This window comes from Ursus americanus, chromosome 14 (assembly GCF_024610735.1).
Source record: "Ursus americanus isolate L20-20 chromosome 14, mUrsAme1.1.p, whole genome shotgun sequence".
Lineage (NCBI taxonomy): Eukaryota > Metazoa > Chordata > Mammalia > Carnivora > Ursidae > Ursus > Ursus americanus.
In genome coordinates, this window is record NC_142140.1 from 9,024,455 (window position 1) to 9,046,990 (window position 22,536).

Consider the following 22,536-nt stretch of genomic DNA (forward strand, 5'->3'; position numbering starts at 1 on the left):
TTAATAATAAAAACTCTCACTAAAATAGAATGTCTTCAGTCTGATAAAGAATATCTACCAAAAAACCTTCAACTAACATCATAATTAATGATGAAATAGTAAACACTTTTCTTCCAATTGGGAACAAGGTAGAGGTGATGATTCTTACTTCTTTTGTTTAACATTGTACTGTAGGTCCTAAACAGTGTGAAGAAGCAGGAATAAATAGTATACAGATTTGAACAGAAGGAATAAAACTTTATATTCACAGTCAAGATGATCATCTTTCACAAATAGTTTGAATCAAAAGAAAAAGCTTAAAGAAAATGTGATAAATTTTATTTCAGTAGAATTAAACTTTTTAAAAGGCAAATATGAAAATGAAAAATCAAGCTACAGATTGAGAAAATATTATAAAAATTTATATTTGACAAAGTACTAGTGTCTATATTATGTTCTGTATATATGTCCACACAGAGATTTTTGAAATCAGATTTATTGAGATGAAATTCATCAGGACAATTGTATATTATTGACAAATGTTATGGCAGCTTATTCATATTATCCTAAATCGAAAACAATCTAAATATCCATAAACATGCTATGATACATCCATCTGCAATGGAACAGTACTCAACAATAAAAAAGAATTAACTCTCCACATAGAAAACAACATCGAGGGATGTCAACAACATTGTGTTACAACACAAGCCAAATTAAAAAGCATCTTGAATGGTTCCATTTATATGAAGTTCTAGAAAAGGCAAAGATTAGTAACAGAAAGCAAATTGGTACTGCCACCTGCTGTGGGTGGAGGAAAAGGGGATCACGAAGGAACTCTTTTAGGTGACTTAAATCTTCTATTTCATGATTGCATTAGTAGTTACATGACTGCACATTTTTTAAAAAATGCGTCAGATTGTTTGCTTAAAATTGACTAATTTTATTGTGTGGAAATTATTTCTCAGGAAGTCTGATTTTAAAAACTTAGTGACAAGAGTGGCATTCTTTTCTATTTCTGCTGATTCTCATGAGCTTCTTCATTTAAACTGTTGCCATGTGTTTTTTTGGTTAAAATATATGAGAACTATCTAGCCTGATGCAGATACGTAATTGAAAAGAGGGAAGTGTTTCAGTAGATTTTTTAAGGTAATCATGGATAGTCTTGGCAAGTGTTATTTCAGAAAGGTTATTTACAATGGAATATAAAATCATATTAATGAAGTTTCTGTTCTCTATTGCATAAAAATCTACTGGTCCGTAATGTGCTTTTTTTTTTTTTAATAAAATTTTCTTTCTTTTTTTTTTAAAGATTTTATTTATTTATTTGACAGAGATAGAGAGATAGAGACAGCCAGCGAGAGAGGGAACACAAGCAGGGGGAGTGGGAGAGGAAGAAGCAGGCTTCCAGTGGAGGAGCCTGATGTGGGGCTCAATCCCAGAACACTGGGATCACGCCCTGAGCCGAAGGCAGACGCTTAACGACTGAGCCACCCAGGTGCCCCTGTCATATGCTTTGAATGGACCTTTTTACTAACCTGTGAATGATTTTGTAGCATCATTTGTTGGTTATTTGGAAAATAATCGTTCATTGAGTTACAAATGTTTGCATAATTATATTGCATTTATATTATATAATGTCAAAAATAGCATCCCTTAGTTTCAGCACCAGTCTTATCAGAAAAGTTAAGTATTGGAAAGTTGTCACATCATAATCGTAGATACAAGTTATCTAGAATTCTGATTTTCACTTGAAAGCTATTCTTTTATATTTGTCAGCAAATACCGTTACTTGTTTTTCTTGAAGTGACATCTTCCCTCATTCATTTTTGAGAAAAATTTATTATCCAAGTGTGAATAATCACAATTTGTCTACTGTTCTAGAAAATAAAAAACAACGTTCATTTAAATAAAAAGTGTTCAAATAAAAACAATGTTCATTTAAAAAGTGGCTAATTTTAGCTCACAACTGAAATAATTACCCAAGTGCTTCTGCAGGGTACTTTAGGTATGTAGCAGAAGTGCTGTATTTGTAGTTCTCATTTTACCACTAAGGTTATTAAAAAGATACTATTCCAGGGCCAAAATTTAATGAGGTTAATAATTTTCTTACTGCTTCATCAAGGACATTCTTAAGCAAAATCGGCTTTTTTTAAATGGGTGGTGCATGGTCATGTTACTGGTACAGGTCGGGGTCACTTCCTTGGCTCATGCTGAGACACCAGCGGTTTTATCTACGATTACTATTGCACTATCAGTGCATATGTCAATGTGACAAAAAAAGGCAAGTAAAATCGGTTTTAACCTCATTTGCCCTCTGAAAGAGGGTCAGAGATCTTCAGCAGTCAACCAGTACATTTGGAACTCTGCTGTTTATTTATTGTTTTTAAAGATTTTATTTATTTGACAGAGAGAGAGACAGCCAGCGAGAGAGGGAACACAAGCAGGGGGAGTGGGAGAGGGAGAAGCAGGCTCCCAGTGGAGCAGGGAGCCCGATGTGGGGCTCGATCCCAGAAAGCAGGGATCATGCCCTGAGCCAAAGGCAGGTGCTTAACAGCTGAGCCACCCAGGCGCGCCGGAACTCTGCTGTTTAGAGTGTAGAGGATGGGTAGGGGAGACAGCCAAGAAAACTGAAGGAGTGCCCAGGAGATAGGAGGAGAACTTGGAAATGTGGTATCAGAAAATCTAGGAAAACAACGTGTTTGAAGAAAGGAGATATGATGAATTGTGTCAGATGCTTCTGTGGAAGGTTGAGTAAGAGATGGAAAGCATCAGTACATTTCACAACTCAGAGGCAGTACATTAACTTCCATGAGAACAGTTTCATTAGAGAGGAGGCATCAGAAGCGCTCCATGTCGGTTGAAAGCCAAACGGAGGTGAGGAGGTAAAACTGTTCATGTGGACAGCTCTTGAGGAAGGTTTTACTGTGTCAGAGACAGCAGAAAAATGAGGGTATAGCTGGAGGTGGGTGTTGGTGAAGGGATGGTTCTGTTTTTTTTTTTCAAGTTGATACTTAATCTTGTGGCTTTCAGATCTTTTTTGACTGCAGCCCACAGTGAGAATTTTATTTTATTTTATTTTATAGATTTTATTTATTTATTTATTTATTTATTTATTTATTTATTTATTTATTTATTTGTCAGAGAGAGAGAGAACACGAGCAGGGGATGTGGGAGAGGGAGAAGCAGACTCCCCCCTGAGCAGGGAGCCAGACTTGGGGCTCATCCCAGGACCCTGGGATCATGACCTGAGCTGAAAGCAGACACTTAACCTACTGAGCCACCCAGGCACCCTGAGAATTATATTTTAGATATAATTCATTAGATATTTTATTGTGAAATGAAAGTTTCACAAGGCAATATTTACCCTTCTCATTTTTTTAAAAGGTTGTATTCAGATGTTTTCAAATGATGTTTGCATTCCCCCTCCTCAACCTTAAGTGGCCACAACATTAGAAAAAATTATTTTCTATCATTTTTCTCTCAAAATTTCTGTGACTTTGAAAAAATACAAGTAGTGAGATAATTATGTTTCAGAGCCAGTTGGTTACGCTTATCCAAACCATCCATACTACATCCTACTCTCTGTCTCTCTCTCTCTCTCTCTCTCTTTTTTTTTAAGTAAGACTTTATGTTTTTAGAGCAGAGAAATGTTACAGAAAGTTCTCATATATCCCCCACCCCTACACATGCATGACCTCTCCCATTATCAACACCCCCCACCAGTGGGTACATTTGTTATAGTTGGTGAACCTACATTGCCACATCATAGTCACCCAAAGTCCATACTTTACCTTAGGGTTCATTCTTGGTGTTGGACAGAGATACAATGACATGCATCACTGTGGTATCCTGCAGAGTATTTTCACTGCCCTAGGAATCCTTTGTGCTTCAACTACTCATGCCCCCTGCTACAAAACCCCTGGCAGCCATCGGTCTTTTTATTATCTGCATACTTTTGCCTTTTCCAGAATGTCATATAGTTGCCATCATCTAATATGTAGTCTTTTCAGATTGTCTTCTGTCACTCGGCGATATGCATTTAAAGTTCCTCCATGTCTTTTCATGCCTTGATGGTGCTTTTCTTTTTAGTGCTGAATAATATTCCATTGCCTAGATGTACCATAGCTAATCCATTCAACAACCGAAGGACATCTTGGTTGCTTACTCTTGCCATTTTTAATGTACTCTGACACTTTCCATTCTACACATTATTTCGTTAAGAAAAAATGCTGGTCTATACCTAATTGTTTTCATAACCCACACTCTCACTTCCAGCAGAACAGTCCCAGGTGTATTTGTATGCCAGTGGGAAAAGTGCAGAAGAGGGGGAGATTGATGATATAAGACAGGGAGACGGTAATTACAGGTACTATATCTTTGAAAAGGCCTTAGTGATGGAATCCAGAACGTAAGTTAGGGCTTGGCCTTTTTTTTCCCCCCAAGAGAATAGATCTACACCTTTATTTATTTACTTTACAGTAAGTTTAAATCCTTGAGGGTTACATCATCACATGGATTCTGTGGCCAATGGCTTTAGCAGGAAGGTTGCTTCGGAATTTGGCATGAACCATGCCACTGTTTCCATGAGCACGAGTTACTTTTCCTCAGTTACTCTGTCTGGTTTTGTTTGGTTTGCCACCAGGAGTCACTGTGTTGTTCTTTGCTTTGTACACATATGCACATCTCTTGCCTAGGTAGAATTCAGATTCATCTCGAGCGTAAGCATCTTCAGTTTTAAGAAGAGCTGTGTGCTCCCCCTCCGGTTCTGGAGACCCAGTTTATAGCCAGCAAAAATGGCCTTGGACCACAGCCTCCCAGATCTATTTGTCATTTTAGGAGTCCTGTTTCCAGCAGGTCTCCACAGGTTCCAAGATGGCCAGGAGTTGGCCTTTAATTGCTACAAGAAGAGTCATTTCTTGTTCAATATAAGGCAGAGAGAGCATATGTGCACAGATGAAGTAATGGTAGAGCTCCTGTTGGAATGTTTCTGTGTTTTCAAAGTAGTGTGAGGCTGGCTGAGAAGGGAGTATTGTAGGTGTGAAAAGTGTGAAATGGTCATTTTGTAGTAAAGCAGAGTTTGCTAGAGAAGGGTGGAAAAGTTGTACAGCAGTGTTGAGTGCCCATTTTAGGCTTATGTCATGAATTTAAAGTGAGACTGGTCAGTTCAGGGCTAAATGAATAAGCCCTTAGTGAATGTTAGCAATTACTGTTACTCCGTCATCCAGGTTGAGATGCTTGAGGGTCCTAGGTGGTTGGTGAAAAAAAATGCATTAGATTTTACTTTGAGAGACACTGACTCCAAACTTGTTCTGTGACTTAAAGTAGACGAGTGAATATTTCAGTGTCAGCATTTGGAGGGTGAGTCTGTCCCATTCTTGTGAGAGCCTGGCTTTGGTCTTATGTACCTCAGGGCTCATGGGCAGATCCAGAGATGCTTTGGCTTTAAAAGCTGGTCTAAAAAAGTAGTTAAGGCCTGGTGAAGGAGTGAAGGTCTTGAATTGGAGAAGCAGAAAGGGTAATATGATTCAAGTATTAAAAATCTTGAAGAATAAGAGTTGGTTGAATGTGGGGCTTATTCATCAGCTCCCACAATTATCTCAGCCATTTAATATTTTTAAGAGGTAAATTCAGGGCATCTAATTAGCAGAACTAAGATTTTAAACTGTAAAGTACTCCTTGCCAGATGGCACAGCTCCTGAAATGAGGTGAAGAGATGAATGGGAACAATTTTATTAGTTATAATCTCTTGGCATTGTTCATCTTTTGAGCAGAGGTTATTGGACTTCTTGGGCCAAAGCCAGAGCAGTGGCTGCCATTTACTTTTTGGTTTCCAGCCTAGCTGTAGGCGTAATCAGATTAAACAAAGAAAATCTCTTTTAAACCTAGGATTTTATTACTTCAGAAGAGAAAGTCATTAAGCCTCCTTAGCTCTTAATGAGATTACTTGAGCAAGTTTCTTAAGTAATTCTTACACCCATAATTCACATATACACAATGACCTTACTGGGAGAAGACCTAGACCAGGTCTGACCAAATTACGTAGACCCCATAGTGCTGGGTTATCTTTGCCTAACAGAAACCACATGTTGATGGTGGTAGTGGTAGCCCACTGACTCTGGGGAGCTGAAGGAAGTATAAAATAATTATCCTCAAATGCAGAGTTAAATAGGACCTGAAAGAAATCACCTAGCTTATTTCTTAGATAGGATCTCACCTATTTCTGAGGAGCTAACTTTTTCCAGTAATCTTTATGGCCAGCCCACATTTCTTCTGCTGAAATTTTAACCAGTCTCTTATTTAAAATTCACCAGACACTTTATAAGTTGACATGTCAGTTTCACTGGGAGTTTTATGCATACTGTACACATAAATATATTGGGATTAGGAGCAGTTTCTCCCTTATGTCCAAAGAACAGTCACATTTATAGATCAGGAATATTGAAATCCTTGTGCAAATGGAGGCAAAACTGTCTTAAGCCACAGTGGGGAGGGAAGTCAATTGAACCTTCACCCTGCAGGATTTTGCATGTCTGTAGACAAGAATTCTTTTCCGTTGCCATCAGTTATCTACTGAGCTGTGACATAGCTCAAAGGCAGTGAAAGCCTGGAATCTTGGAAGGGTAGCTCTAGAGAATGCATAGTTTTCAATAAAAGCACCAATTTTTTCCTACACTCAATTATTCTTAGTGTACCACAGGGAAAGTGTTGGTTACTGTATGAAAATGGTCTCAAAACTTGAACTGTTTGCAGCATGATTCTTCCTGAAGTACATTTTTACAGAATTTATGACATCATTTTGGGCGATGACTGAAGTGTTTGACGGTGCTAGACAAGTCAAGTGCATCCTCAGCTATCTGAACTGTAGCTCAGGATCACAAATAGACGTCCTAAAGGCTGTGCTCTAACAATGCCTAGCTATTCTTTATTGAGTAAATTAAAGTACGTTAATAATGGTGACCTCGAGATGAGGCTTATGTTATCTTCAGTTGTATTAAAGTAGCAGGTGTTATTAAGATTGGTGTAATTACGATATCCTGAGATAAGGTGGATTGGGGGTGGCTGGTGGATGTTAAAGGGATCATGATGGGAAACAGGCAAGAAATGTGAAGGAAAGGGGGAATTGAAGTGGATATCCTTTGATTTTATAATCCAGCTTTCCTGGAGGCTTTTGCTTTTATATTCAGTTAGTGTTCTTCATGTTAGTACCCTTTTGTTTCTTGTGGGTTAGAATGGTGTCTTTTGGATATATTCAAGAAAATGATATCTTTTGTGCTCTATCAAAAGCCTCTTGGAGTATGGGGTTTGGGAAAAAAACCCTACAGTAGCAAACTAGGAATATCCTGTTTCCATGTTTGTATCTGGGGAAAGAAGAAGATAAGGAGAGGCTTCCATGACCCCAGCCCTTTGTATTTTTGCGCTTGCCAGCTTGTAAATTTATTGTAAGTGATTCCCAAGGATGTTGTTCTTTTTTTAAAAAATATTTTATTTATTTATGAGAGAGAGAGAGCATGCCAGTGAGCACAAGGGGGGAAGGGGCAGAGGGAGAGGGAGAAGCAGATTCCCCGCTGAGCAGGGAGCCCATCTCGGGGCTCCATCCCAGGACCCTGGGATCATGACCTTAGTTGAAGGCTGACACTTAACCAACACTTAACTGAGCCACCCAGGTGCCCCCCAAGGATACTGTTCTTGAGCAGACTTGTACACTTCTTGATATTCAGTTTGTCAGCATAACAAAAATACAACTTTTATAGTCCTTGCTTTACTGAGATGATCTTTTGAATTTTAGGTAAAAAACATCAGAATGAATTTCGGCTTCTGGTGGATCAGGCCAAAAAAGGATACAAGAAAACTGTTGAAATGTCAAAAAAAAAAGTAACAAAAGAAGAAGATGGATCTACAGAAAAGCTATTACCTCTATGCATGGGTAAGAGACTAATTACAATTAATTAGTAACTAAAAACAGAAATATGTTGAATTTCACTATTTATTTTAAGATTTTATTTATTATTTTATCTTAGAGCGTGAGTGTGTGAGAGAGCAGGGAGAGGGGCGGAGGGAGAGGGAGAGAATCTCAAGTAGACTCCTTGCTGAGTGCAGAGCCCAACGCAGGGCTTGATTTCATGACCCTGAGATCATGACCTCAGCCAAAACCAAGAGTTGGACACTTAACGACCCAGGTGCCCCTGAATCACTGTTTATTTTTAATATAAAAAGAAAATAAAACCATGGGATTTTACCTTTTTATTAGGTATCTGAAGTGGGAAAAAGTATTTTTAGACATTTGGCAGTTGTTGCATATAAACTAGGTTTGTTATTGTGGGGAAAATGATTGGGAGAATGTCCAGAAGACAAGTTTCTAAAATCTTTCATTTAATGATAAATCAGAAGTTTTTTAGTTGTCTCAGCCTGAAGATGTTTTCTAGGTGTAGGATTTATTGCTGTACATCTTCAGATATTCTACAAATAATTTTATCTTAGAATAATTTTTGTTATCGGTCACTGGTATTTATTTTGGATGGAATGTTCTGCTAAAAAGTCTGAAGCTTATATAGGTGTGCCCATACATAGCACATCCTTAATTTTGATTCATCTTAAAATTTGAGATGAATATTATATTTCTTTTTTTTTTTTTTTTAAGATTTTATTTATTTATTTGACAGAGACAGAGACAGCCAGCGAGAGAGGGAACACAAGCAGGGGGAGTGGGAGAGGAAGAAGCAGGCTCATAGCAGAGGAGCCTGATGTGGGGCTCGATCCCAGAATGCCGGGATCACGCCCTGAGCCGAAGGCAGATGCTTAACCGCTGTGCCACCCAGGCGCCCCAAATATTATATTTCTATTGCCAAGGCTTTGGGCCAGTGAATAAAACAGAATCATAATGGAGGAAAATGCACAAGAAAATTCCTGATTATTTTTTTCTTTATTGTGATAAACTATACATATTTATCATTTTAACCATTCATAAATGTATAGTTCAATGGCATTAAATACATTCAGAATGTTTCATAACAATTACCACCATCTAGACCCAAAACTTTTTCATCATCCAGCAGAGACGCTGTACCCATGAAAAATAACTCTTGCCTTTTCCCAGCCAGACCCTGGTAATCTCTGTTCTACTTTCTGTGCGAATTTGCTTATTCTGGGTACCTCACATAAGTGGAATTGTATTGATGTTTGTCCTGTGTCAACTTATTTCACTAAGCATAATATTTTCAAAGTCCCGTTGTAGCATATATCAAAATTTCATTGCTTTTTATGACCAAATACTATCTCATTGTGTGTACATGCCACATTTTGTTTGTTCATCTGTAATGGGTTATTTTCACCTTTTGGTTGTTGTGAGTAATGCTCTATGAAGATTGGTGTTCAGATATCTGTTTAAGTCTCTGCTTTCCATTCTCTTGGATATATACTTAAGGGTGGGGTTTCTTCTTCTTATGGTAATTCTGCATTTACCTTTTGAAAAAGCACAGAACTCTTTCCAAAGCAGCTGTACCATTTTACATTCCTGCCAGCAGTGCTTAAGGATTCCAGTTTCTCTATATCCTTGGCAACACCTGTTCTTTTTGTTTTTGTTTTTGTTTTTACCATAGCCATCAAGGTAGGTGTGAAGTGAATATCTCATGGTTTTGATTTGCATATTCCTAATGACTAATAATGTTGAGCATCTTTTCATATGCTTATTGGCCATGTGTTTTTCTTTGGAGAAATGTCTGTTCATGCTCTTTGTTCATTTTTCAATTGGTTTGTTCGGGGTTTTTTTTGTTTTTTTAGGAATTCTTTATATATTCTGGATATTAATCTTTTTTCCATATATATGATTTGCAAATATTTGTAAATATTTTCTTGGTTGTCTCTGTTTTCTTCATAGTTTCTTTTGATGCACAAAGGTGCTTAATTTTGATGAAGTCCAATATATCCATTTTTTCTTTTGTTGCCTGTGCTTTTGGTGTTATATCCATGAAATTGTTGCCAAACCGTTCATGAAGATTTTCCACTTTGTTTTCTCCTAAGGGTTTTTTACTATTTTAGCTTTTAACGTTTAGGTCTGTGATCCTTTTTGAGTTAATTTTTGTGTATGGTATAAGATAAGGGTCCGACTTCATTCTTTTATGTGTAGATAAAGCACCAGTTGTTAAAAAGACTATCCTTTCCACATGGAACGCTCTTGATATTGTTGAAAATCGTTCATCTGTTTTGGTCGCATGTCTTCAGGGAGGCTTGCTGTAGAGCCTCAGAGTTGTGGGCTCTGTTTGATGTTCTATTCTGACATCTATGGACAGATATGAAAGATAACTGACTTTTAGTACCCGCAAATTGTTGAATGATACTTGTCCCCAAGAGGGAATTTATCTTGGAGAGGCTTATGTAAGAGGAGAAGAAGTAAGAAAAGATAAGTCAGGTGCAAGAATAAAAGATAGTTTTAAGTTGAATTCCTACTCCCTGGTTTGAAAGCTTGATTGCAGTCTCCTGTTCAGCTGAGTTGAATTGTCTGGGTTCACGGAGTTTACTGGGTGATTGATTCTTCTTAACGTGATCCTGGGTGTGTCTTTACAAGAGGAGATCTTTGAGCCCCTGGGTTGTGGTTGTGGTTGTGGTTGTGGTTAGCTTCTTCTTTCCTTTTCCCAGATAAACACTGGCAGGTACAGCTTTGTTTTGGTAATGATTTGGCTTATTGAAAGCCCGACAACATCAAGAGCTTATTTATAGAAATTACACTTTTGTGATGTATGCTGTTCTTTCTTTTCTTTTTTCTTTTTTTAAAGATTTTATTTATTTATTTGACAGAGATAGAGACAGCCAGCGAGAGAGGGAACACAAGCAGGGGGAGTGGGAGAGGAAGAAGCAGGCTCCCAGCGGAGGAGCCTGATGTGGGGCTCGATCCTGTAACGCCGGGATCACGCCCTGAGCCGAAGGCAGATGCCCAACCGCTGTGCCACCCAGGCGCCCCCGCTGTTCTTTCATATAACAAAAACTTTTTATTTTGGAAAAATCTTGACTGTATGGACTTGGAAAGGTGTTTTTTGTTTTTCAGAATCTGTCTTATTTCTGTAAATTTTCTCTTTATGACAATTCTTTTTAGTGTCTTTTGTTGAAGGTCACTTGCCTGTACAAGCACGCTGGATGAGTGATGTGTGGAAGCTCTGCTTCTCTGTGAGGAAACTCATGGAAGGGGGCTCTATACTGTTAGCACATGTGGCTTGCATGCTAAGTACTTACTCAGTTCCTGAATCTTAAAGACACTGCAACTGAAATCCTAGCAGGGTCCTGAAACAGGGTCACCTGAAGCAGGTGAGGGAGAGTCCTGGGCAGTGAGGGATCCTTCATGGATATTAGTTTCTGCACTTGTATTTGCAGATATTTGGTCATACCTGTATGACACATTCTTGCAAACACTATCTGCATGCCTCCAGCTTCCTTTATTTTTATCTGCAGCAAGAGACCTCAGAAATTCAGAATACGACAAAGGAGTCATAGAAATATGACATGTATTAGATCAAACAGAAATACTGGTTATGTCTGATTAGTTTTCCTTTTCCATATTGAATATTAGATTCTATTTAATGGACTAAGAAATATCCAGATGGATTCACTACCACATAGTAGTCAGTGACAAATACCATAGTTCTTTTTTTTTTTTTAAAGATTTATTTATTTATTTATTTATTTGAGAGAGAGAGCACAAGAGTGGGCTGAGGGGAAAGAGAGAGGGAGAGAGAGAATCTTTAAGCAGTCTCCCTGCCGAGCATGGAGCCCAACATGGGCCTTGATCCCAGGATCTATGAGATCATGACCTGAGCCAAAACCAAAGTTGAATGCTCAATCGACTGAGTCACCCAGGTGCCCCAAGCCCATGGTTCTCTTACTGATTGAATTTTTAATCCTTTTTTGTTGTGTTTTATGTTTATCAGTTTTCTCCGATCTGTGAAATATGCAGGAATTCTTTGGTAATACTGTAAATAGAAGCCTCATTAGAATTACACAGTTCACTACTCCTGGTTTTAAAAGGAAGTTTTGTTTTTATTTTTTATTATTTTATTATTTTTTATTCTTTAAAGATTTATTTATTTATTTGAGAGAGTGAGTGAGCGAGAGCACACAGGGAGAGCAGCAGGCAGAGGCAGAGGGAGAGGGAGAAGCAGACTCCCTGCTGAGCGCAGAGCCTGATGACACAGGCTCAATCCCAGGATCCTGAGATCATGACCTGAGCCAAAGGCCAGATGCTTAGTCTCATGGGGCTTGATCCTGGGACTCCGGTTCAAGACCTGAGCCGAAGGCAGACGCTTAACCAACTGAGCCACACAGGTGCCCCGGAAATTTTGTTTTTAAATTAATTAAAATGGAAATACGTGGGATGGACAGTATAATTAGATGGAACATGGTAGTGTTGATTCTTATTCTCTGTCACTAGAGTTTTGGAATCAACGTTACATAAACTTCCATTTTACTAGGTACAAATAGCAATAAAAATGTAGAAATAATAAACAGAGAGGTTGCAGATTTTATGGTACTCTTAAGTGTTTCTTTTTCTTTGTTTTTTGTTTTTTTAGAGCAGGAAGATAAAAAAATGAAATACTCAGATACTCCCCCGGTAACAAACCACTTCTCTCAATCAAAGCTGGAATCCCCAGGGAGAATGGAGCCTGATAGAACAGATGATTCTTCTAGTTGTACTGATATTCAAGAAGAAGCTCTTTCTTCATCAGAATCAGACTCATTCAATAGGTAAGAAACCTGTATTACCTGATTATTTTAAATTTCTATTTCCTGCGCATGCTAAGATAGATAGGCAAAAATAATTAGAAAATAACTTTGAGGCCTGGGGCAGTTCATTGTTCTTCCACTTCAGTCTTCTCTTCTGCTTTGTAACTTGCACAGTGATAGCAAGCAAGGCAGCATGTGGGAGAGTATTGCAGTGGCCATGGATATTTTTTTGTCAAGACAATGAGTGAAGAAGATAAAGATAGCTATACTAGAAAATAGAAATGATAAGAAAGACAACGCATAGGACAATAAAACAAAAAAGAAAATTTAATTGAGCAAGTAAGAATGGATGGGGACACTTTAAAAATGAGAGATGTGGAGGCGAGTCATTTTTCCAAATGATTTTTTAAAAGATATTTTTAAAAGATGACTTAGAGTTAAATCATTGTATACATGTTTACGGTATGTGTATATATATACGTATATGTATATAACTTTTGTGTTCTGGCATTTCATTTTATATCATAAGCCATTTGTACCCATGTTTCTGCCTCATCTTTATAGCTGTTTTTGTCATGGGTACAGCGTTCTCTTCTAGTTCTGTACCATAAATGACCAGATTCTTCCGTTTCTGTTAGATAGCTACATTTTCCCCAGTGTTCTACTTATACATCTAAGACTGTGGTAAAGCTCTCTATATATAGAGCCTTTTGTTTCTGATAAATTATTTTTAACACTATTTTGGCCATGGTAGGTGTTGTTGCCTTCTGAATGAATTATACCAATTTTAAATGCTACCATCAGCAAGTCCAGTAGGCAGTATTTGTTTTTAAATACAAGTTGTGTAGGAATGCTAGGTAAAAATGGAGGAAAATCAGAGTTCAGGGGAGTAAGAGTTCATTTTTAACCATAGTCACAGAATGCCTGAATGTCTGGGAATACCAGGGTGAGTTTGAATTTGAAGTGGGGGAATGAAAGAAACTGTAGGAGGGAATACATGGCAGCCAGATTTATATTTATGTATTTGGTGGTGAGAGGATGGTTAAGTAGGGTGAATTTGTTGGAGGTCTTGTCCTCAGACAGATTTATTGGCATCACCGAAATGTGAGAGGATTATTAAACCACTAAAAAAAATCTTTTTAATGTAACCTCTTATATTCTATTTCACATTTTAATTAGTTCTGCACATGTATGTGTACACGTACACCCATATCCAGTGGAACTACCTACTAATTGCCAATTTTTAACAGCTATATTGAGATAAAATTTACATACCATACAACTCACTTGTGTAAGTGTACAATTTAATGGTTTTTAGTATGTTCACAAATTTGTACAACTGTCACCACAATTTTAGAACATTTTCATCACCCCAAAAAGAACCCTCATACTCATTAGCAGTCACTTTCCATTTCCTCCCAACTCTGCCAGCCGCTGGCAGCTACTCATCTACTTTGTGTCTCTGTAGATTCGCCTATTCTGGACAGCTCATATCAGTGGGATCATACAGTATGTGGTCTTTGTGACTGGCTTCTGTTATTTAGCATAATGTTTTCAAGGTTCATGTTGTAGCATGTTTCAGTGCTAGATTCCTTTACATTGCAGAATATTACTCTGTTGTATGAGTATACATTTTATTATTCATTTACCAGCTGATGGACATTCGGGTGGTTTCTAATTGCAGTCTTTTTTTTTTTTTTTTTTTTTAAGATTTTATTTATTTATTTGACGGAGATAGAGACAGCCAGCGAGAGAGGGAACACAAGCAGGGGGAGTGGGAGAGGAAGAAGCAGGCTCACAGTAGAGGAGCCTGATGTGGGGCTTGATCCCATAACGCCGGGATCACGCCCTGAGCCGAAGGCAGACGCTTAACCGCTGTGCCACCCAGGCGCCCCTCTAATTGCAGTCTTACAAGGAAAAAGAATCATTGAGTTTGCTTGCACACTTTGAAAGCCGAACTTTAGAGACCATATATGAGGATGTGCTTGGCTTACCTTGAGAAAGTGGGCAGTGTCCACTACTGATATCTCAAGTTTGAGTAACTGTTAAATACACTGTAAATATTAAATATGCTAATCTTTAAATTTTTTATTTTATTTAAATTCTTTTTAATTTACTTGTCGTTTTGTCCATCTAAGATTTTTTAATTTTAAAAGATAGAGTGTGGGGGCGCCTGGGTGGCACAGCGGTTAAGCGTCTGCCTTCGGCTCAGGGCGTGATCCTGGCATTATGGGATCGAGCCCCACATCAGGCTCCTCTGCTATGAGCCTGCTTCTTCCTCTCCCACTCATCCTGCTTGTGTTCCCTCTCTCGCTGGCTGTCTCTATCTCCATCAAATAAATAAATAAAATCTTAAAAAAAAAAAAAAAGATAGAGTGTGTTCCTTATATAATACCTAGAAACCAAGGTCAGAAGGGGAGTGAGAATGAAGTGAGCCTTTACTAGTGGTATTTGGTTTGATACCAGTACAGACCATTGGGCAACTGATTCACACAGTGACTGTGGACTGTGGAGGAGTGAGTATGGGCAGGGAGAGGAAGCGGCTCTGGCGTAGCAGGAACAGTAGTAGGCTAAGTTAGAGTTGAGTGGCTTTGCATCAGGATCTGCTGGGTGATTTGGGAATCAGTCTTTTGAAGTCTTCACGTATCTATGAAAAACAAAAATATCTTGTTTCAGATCTGTTGGAAAGGTGAAATCAGGTAATAAGTTTGAGAATCTTTGATAAATGTGATTATTCTACTTTTATAAAGATGAAATCAATTACATTCCCTTCAGTAATGCTGCAAAAATTGGGACTCTGGCTGGGCATTGCATCTCCTTCATTCTGAATCTTCAGCTGCGTCATAGAGTAAATCCCACAGGTTATCTTTTTTCTTTTTTTTTTTCCCTCCCTATTTCTGTTCTGAACTTTGCTAGAGAAAGCTGTGAGCCTGGGCTAATTAGTTGCATTCAAAATTCATTTAATCCGGCCTCAGCTGGGTGCTGACTGGTGAGGCATAGTCTTCTAAGTTACTCTGTGTTGCATTTCCCAGGACACCTGTTTCACACCAGTTGCCTGCGTGTTGCCCCACCTTCAATAGAGGCCATCTCTGCAGTTCACTGAACTGCCTCCAGCTCTTCCTTTCCCTTCTAAGGTTTTTTTGTAGTTTCTGACCTCTTCTTTCCTGTTTATCATAAGAGAAAGACATATTTCTTAAGACATTTCTAAAAAAACTTTTCCTGTCAGTGAGAAAAAGGCTTACTATTTCTTTTCAAAAAAATTTTTTATTACATTTTTAATTTTAATTCTGGTATAGTTAACGTAGGGTGTTATATTAGTTTCAGGGGTACAGTATAGTATACAATTCTATACATTGCTTAGTGGTCCTCATGTTAAGTGTACTGTTAATCCCCTTCACCTGTTTTACTCCTCCCCCTGCCTGCCTCCCCTTTTGTAGCCATCAGTTTGTTCTCTATAGTTAAGAGTCTATTTCTCGATTTGTCTCTTTTTTCCTTTGTTCATTTGTTTTGTTTCTTCAGTTCCTTATAGGAGTGAAATCATATGGTATTTGTCTTTTTCAAACTGACTTATTTCACTTAGCATTATACTCTCTAGCTCCATCCATGTTGTTGCAAATGGCAAGATTTCATTCTTCTTTATGGCTGAATAATATTCCGTGTCTCACACACATACACACACACACACCCCTTCTTTATCCATTCATCAGTTGATGGATACTTGGGCTGCTTCCATATGTTGGCTATTGTAAATAATGCTGCTATAAAGGAGACATATTATTTCTAAACATAAATTCAACTACCTCCTCTAAGACATTGCTTTGCCAGTCCTCCTTTGGGTTTGTTCTTGGATGGCCCCTTTCATCCCTTCCTCTAATCTCTTTCTTTCTCAGTCTTCCCACTAAGTAGGAAGTAATTTCTACTTCTACTTTCTACTTCTATGAATTCCTGTAACAGTGTATCTGAATTCCATAGCAGTTTATCTAAATCAAATCCTTTCTTGTATTATACTTATTTGAGTATCTTTGTCATTCCTATAATTACCCATCAAAGTCCTTAAGAATTGAGTCTGTCACTCATTTTCAAAAAAACTTCCTGCCAAGGGTTTACCACACTAGTCTGCTGTTACTACTAGACCTTTATTTAGTGAATGATTTATTGATTGTAAGACATAATATTTTCTGTTTTACATTTTAATATCTGAAATTGTGATGTGTATTACAATCAATGGCATCTTACAGTTGCTACCTGTCAAGTTGCGGTAGGTTTGTGAGCATCATGGCTCTTCAGGCTGTTATGTCACTTGAGTTACATGCATTGTTAGCATTACATTGGTTTGTCATTTAAAATATCTTCCATAAAGTAATGAGAGAAAAAGTTATTGTGTATGAAGAAAGTGCAGCAGAGTATAAGTTTGATGTTAGCAAGTTAATATTCATCTTTGGATGAATGGCTGCAATTCCATTCTTGAAAAACCATCAAGTGATTTGTAGGACGTAGGAAAGAAAGATACCCACCAGGCTGAAGACTTGTTTTAATTTTGATTATAAACTATGTGCAAAGGATTTGCTGTTACATGACCAACTGAATGCAGGAGAAATGGTTAAAACCCTTGGAGTAGATAGAAGAAATTTCAAAGTAATAACAGCATGACTGATTTCACATGTTGCAAAAGACTCTTTTTAGGATGTCCCACATCAATTTGTCAGACCCTTCTTGATGTCGTTGAACAGAAGCTGCTTCTAGTCACATGCAATGTGATTGAGGAAAGAGACAAGGTTAGGAAATGAATTTGCAGAGTGGATGTCAGTGCCTTAGATGAAATTCCTGGAGACAGTAGTCAAGTATTTTTGAGAAATGCTGTGTCCCTGGTGCTGTTGGTAGTACAGAGGGTAACTTTGTGAGGGAAAACTCAGACTTCATAGATAATGATTCAGAACGTGATGAAGAAGAGTCAGACTCCAAATCTGAAGACATTTTGGGAATACTTTAACCAGTTTATTTCAATTCTTTTATATACACACACACACACACACACACACACACACAACAATGGTATAAAATAAAAACCTACATCTACATACATTTATAGAACTCTCTGGATATGTAAATTAAAAATTCTAAGTGAAGAAGAAGTCTTTATTTATTTATTTATTTATTTATTTATTTATTTATTTATTTTTAAAGATTTTATTTATTTATTCGGCAGAGATAAAGACAGCCAGCGAGAGAGGGAACACAAGCAGGGGGAGTGGGAGAGGAAGAAGCAGGCTCCCAGCAGAAGAGCCTGATGTGGGGCTCGATCCCATAACGCCAGGATCACGCCCTGAGCCGAAGGCAGACGCTTAACCGCTGTGCCACCCAGGCGCCCCAAGAAGTCTTTTTTTAAAAGATTTATTTATTTGGGGCTCCTGGGTGGCTCAGTTGGTTAAGCAACTGCCTTCGGCTTGGGTCATGATATCAGGGTCCTGGGATGGAGCCCCACATCAGGCTCCCTGCTCAGTGGGGAACCTGCTTCTCCTTCTCCCTCTGCCACTCCCCCTGCTTGTGCTTTCCTGCTCTCTCTCTATCAAATAAATAAAGATTAAAAAAAAAGATTTATTTATTTGTTTATTGAGAAAGAGAGAGAGAGAGTTGGGGAGGGCAGAGGAAGAGCATCTTCAAGCAGACTCCCTGCTGATCGCAGAGCCGGATGTGGGGCTCTGTCTCGTGACCCATGAGATCATGACCTGAGCTGAAACCAAGAGTTGGTCTTAATCAACCGACTGAGCCACCCAGGTGCCTCAGGAAGTCTTATGTCATAGTTGAATTGACCTCAATTTTTTTCTAAGTGACATAAAATAATGGTTCGTTTTGACATCAGTATTGTCGTAGGTTATTGAAGTGCAGTATTTGAGTATGAATAAGGTCTCTGACTCACTTCAAATAGAATTTCATCACCTAGTTGGAAACTTAAAAAGTATGTCATAATACTGGCTAGTGGTAACCTGGCAGAAGGCTGTCATGAAGTATAGTGATCCACTGGTTAATGCCAGTGGTATTTAGTGACTATAAAACCTAAGTAGTCAAAAGAGATACCTAGTCGATTGGGGTAACTAGCTCCATAGAAATCAGGAAAAGAATTCAGAGGGAGAAGAGGACCCATCACAACCAAATGCTTTTAGTAGACTCTTAGTGTATTAGGAGTAAGTCTGGGGCGCCTGGGTAGTGCAGTCGTTAAAGCGTCTGCCTTCGCTCAGGGCGTGATCCTGGCGTTCTGGGATCGAGTCCCACATCGGGCTTCTCCGCTGGGAGCCTGCTTCTTCCTCTCCCACTCCCCCTGCTGTGTTCCCTCTCTCGCTGGCTGTCTCTCTGTCACATAAATAAATAAAATCTTTAAAAAAAAAAAAAAGTAAGTCATCTTTATTTATGTGGTCCAACTTTTACTTTCCATAATATTCAGGTATCAGATGGAAAATTATTGAGATCTTTTCCAACCCTAAAATTCCATAATCCTGTTATTTTTAATGAGTGTAATAGTTGGTAAGTTACCTGTGTTCTTTTACCACTGTTTCGTTTCAGATCATGAGTCAACCTTCTAGAGTTATAGTTATTCCTTGTATATGAAAGTGTTTCTATCTTTATACCTTTCATTTTTTTACAAGTTTTCTCATTTTTTTCTTTTTATGATATTTTGTTGCTTTCATTGTAAAGCCCCAAATTTTCAAAACCCCTTTAAATTAGATGTTATGCATGTTTGTTGTGAAGAATAGAAAATATAGATAAAAAGAATAAAATTCCCAAATTTTATCAACCAGAAATAACTTCATGTTAACATTTTCATGTGTAGATCCTTCTAAAGATAGAGGTATGGATAGATGGATAGATAAGTGAACATTTTTAAGACAAAAGGATCATAGTATTTTATAATTTTTTGTTTTTTTACTTTTTTTTTTTAAAGAGTAAAGTCACACTATTTGAGGTCTAATGTGAGTGCAAATGTATTGTGAATTGTTCAATTCATGCAGTCATGCTTTAATATGGAGTATAGATCTTACTGTTAGATTGTTGAATAAAAATATTAGTTTTCTTTGTATTAGAACAATATTCAGACTTACATAAACTGGCAGACTTTCAACGAAGAATAATCTTATTTTAAGATTTACCCAATAGGTATATCCAATCCAAGTAATTATTAGGATGAAGCTGTTTTGTTGCTAACTTGATTTTTAACTCTTAAGTATTTTTTTTAGAATTTGAATTATGAACGCTATATTGATTCTCTCTTGCCAACCTGAAGACAGATGATAAGCAAATTGATTAGAATTTTGTATTTTTGTACAACTTCTTGCTAGATGATTTCCGGGAGTTCAAGAGACTTGTCCAGATTTCTGTAAATTAACTTATTGTTCTTCTTAATGAAAAAAGAGAGCTTTTGTTCCCTGAGTTTTGGCAAGCAGAAAAAACTGCATTTTTATTGAGTGCTACATTATAAGAAGAGATGCTTTTGATTATGACCCTTTAGAGGAAGCTTTATCTTCATGTAGAGATGAATAGTAGTCATGCTTTTATTTGGAAGAACCTTCAGATGATTATTTTAAAAATATGTATTTGTGCACTTTAGTTCTAGGCAGAAACATTTATAAAGAGGCATTGTGTTTTGGCCTAACTGGAGATATTTGAATAAGGTCTATAGATTAGATTATATTAACTATGTCAGTATTTAATTTCCTGATTTTGATAATTTCATCATGGTCATATAAGTGAATGTGGTTGTTCTGACGAAGTGCGCACTGAGGGGTGAAAGGGGCATGATGGTTCCAGCGTACTTTCAGTGGTTAAAAAAACACATGCAGGGTCGCTTTTTGTAGCTTTGAAATTATTAAAATTAAAAAATTTATTGAGAAGTCATTGACCTTAATCAAAGAAGTTTGTTTATACTAGGAAATTTTCTTCCTTTTTAAAAAAGATTTTATTTATTTGTTAGAGGGAGAGAGCACAAGCAGGGTGAAGGGCACAGGGAGAAGCAAACTCCCTGCTGAGCACGGAGCCTGATGCAGGACTCGATCCTGGGACCCTGGGATCATGACCTGAGCTGAAGGCAGATGCTTAACCGACTGAGCCACCCAGGCGCCCTATACTAGGAAATTTTCCAGAGGAAAGATATGTGCTTCTGATTTATTAACCAAAAAAAAGTGGTAGCCAGTGGTCTGCATAAGGTGGTGAGTATGGTTTTCACGTAACTCAGTCAATTAGTTCAGGACCAACCCAACTAGGTTATCTCTGCTTTGACATGTTAGAAAACTTGGACTAATGAAGTGGCCACTGGGATTTCAGTACTTAACAAAGACCAACTAAATTCACCACTTGGTAACCTATGTGAACCTTCTTGCAGATGCTAGGTGTTGGTCATAAAAGAATCTTAGGTAAGTTGTGAATGAATACATTTTAACTTTTCACAGTTTCTGGCAAAAACAGTTAGCTCTTCTCTGATGCTAAATTAGCAGCAACTGTGTGGAAAGTCCAACACAGACATAGGCACAGAACACTGGGCTCTGACTGAAAGGCTTAAATTAACCATTGGCCATGTATTTGATATATTTGGGTGCAACTTTTCTTCACTTTTCAGTCATTTTTGGAAGAGCTGTCTGTCCAGAATTCTTGAGAGCAAGAGAACAACAACAACAAAACACAAAAATGTGAAGAAATCTTGATTACTGTTTGTTGAAAATTTTAAGGAGTATATTTCAGCCTTTCCAAAGTTCTGAGTAAATTGAAGAATGGTGGCACAATCTTAAGAGAAATGTGCTGTTGTGATATTCATCTAAGGAATGTTGAATACTGGCATCATCAGCCTGTTGATAAGATCCAGTCGAGTTTATGACTTATTGAAGGAAAGGGGAAACACTACCTCAATCATCAATTAGAGTGGTCTCTTCTAGCCAGAAGGTCAAAGTTGAGATGTGTGTTGAGATTTAGAAGGTTGGTTTCCGGCAGGTCTTTCCATGCAGGTCTTGGTTAGGATTGGGTAAACCTAAGTTGAGAATTGGTGAATACAGCAGTATGAGGATTTTAAGAGGTGAGGGGTACAAAGAATCCTGGGGTATCATGCTTTCTATTGAAAAGCTGATGGGGTCTTTTACGTTTTTAGACTCAACAATAAAGTTACTCACAACTTTTATATTCCTAGACAAGAGCCTCCTGGAATAGTAAAGTGTATTGGTGAAGCCTTGTTAATGTGGGCGGTAAGGTGTGTGATTTTGACGGATGTAATTTGAATACTAACAGTATTGCATGCATTGTATCGTTTAGCCCACAGGCAAACCCATTGTAAAGATGTGGAAACGAAAGGTTAAAGGAGTGAAATAAAGTTGCTTAGGGTGGTGCGTAGTGTATGTGGCAATACCAGGATTTGAATCCAGGTATAGTTTACCTCAGAATCCAAGTTCTCCTGACTGATAATGTTGCTCTGACTGAGCTTGCTTGCTCTTCACATTCTTGAAAGAGTGGAAATATGCAGATGTTGAAATGGTTAGATTTCCTGAGAAGACCCTGAGACCAAGGATTTGAGTGGAATCCGTTAATCTGGAAGGTAGAGGAACCACTATAGGGAGTGGGCACATGAGGCAGGAAAGGTGAGACAGTATTGAAGGGGCATATTATCAAACCAGCTATCACTGTGAGCAGCTGGAGTTTTATCGGAACTCCTAGAAACTAGAAGCTGGTTTAAAACACTCACCTGAGTTAACCCAGGCAAGGGGTAAGGGAGTCAGTTACTTGGTTGGGGGCTGCTCTCTACTGCCTGCAGCCTCCCATGCTGGTGACAGAGCAAGCTCCAACAGGGAGAGGACAATCCGACAAAGGCCCTGG

The 22,536-nt window shown here is 38.0% G+C and overlaps 1 protein-coding gene and 1 pseudogene across 3 annotated transcripts in view; one reads left to right on the forward strand and one right to left on the reverse strand.

Annotated features, from left to right (window-relative positions):
• Positions 1-22,536, forward strand: part of RAD18 (RAD18 E3 ubiquitin protein ligase) — a 107,669-nt gene that overhangs the window by 55,873 nt on the left and 29,260 nt on the right. For all 3 annotated transcript variants that reach the window (XM_087866836.1, XM_087866835.1, XM_045808134.2), the window contains 2 exons: positions 7,769-7,906; positions 12,537-12,711. In XM_087866836.1, the coding sequence (XP_087722962.1) occupies positions 7,769-7,906; positions 12,537-12,711 (313 nt within the window). The remainder of the gene's footprint in view (positions 1-7,768; positions 7,907-12,536; positions 12,712-22,536) is intronic.
• Positions 4,467-4,813, reverse strand: LOC123799219 (large ribosomal subunit protein eL33 pseudogene; annotated as a pseudogene).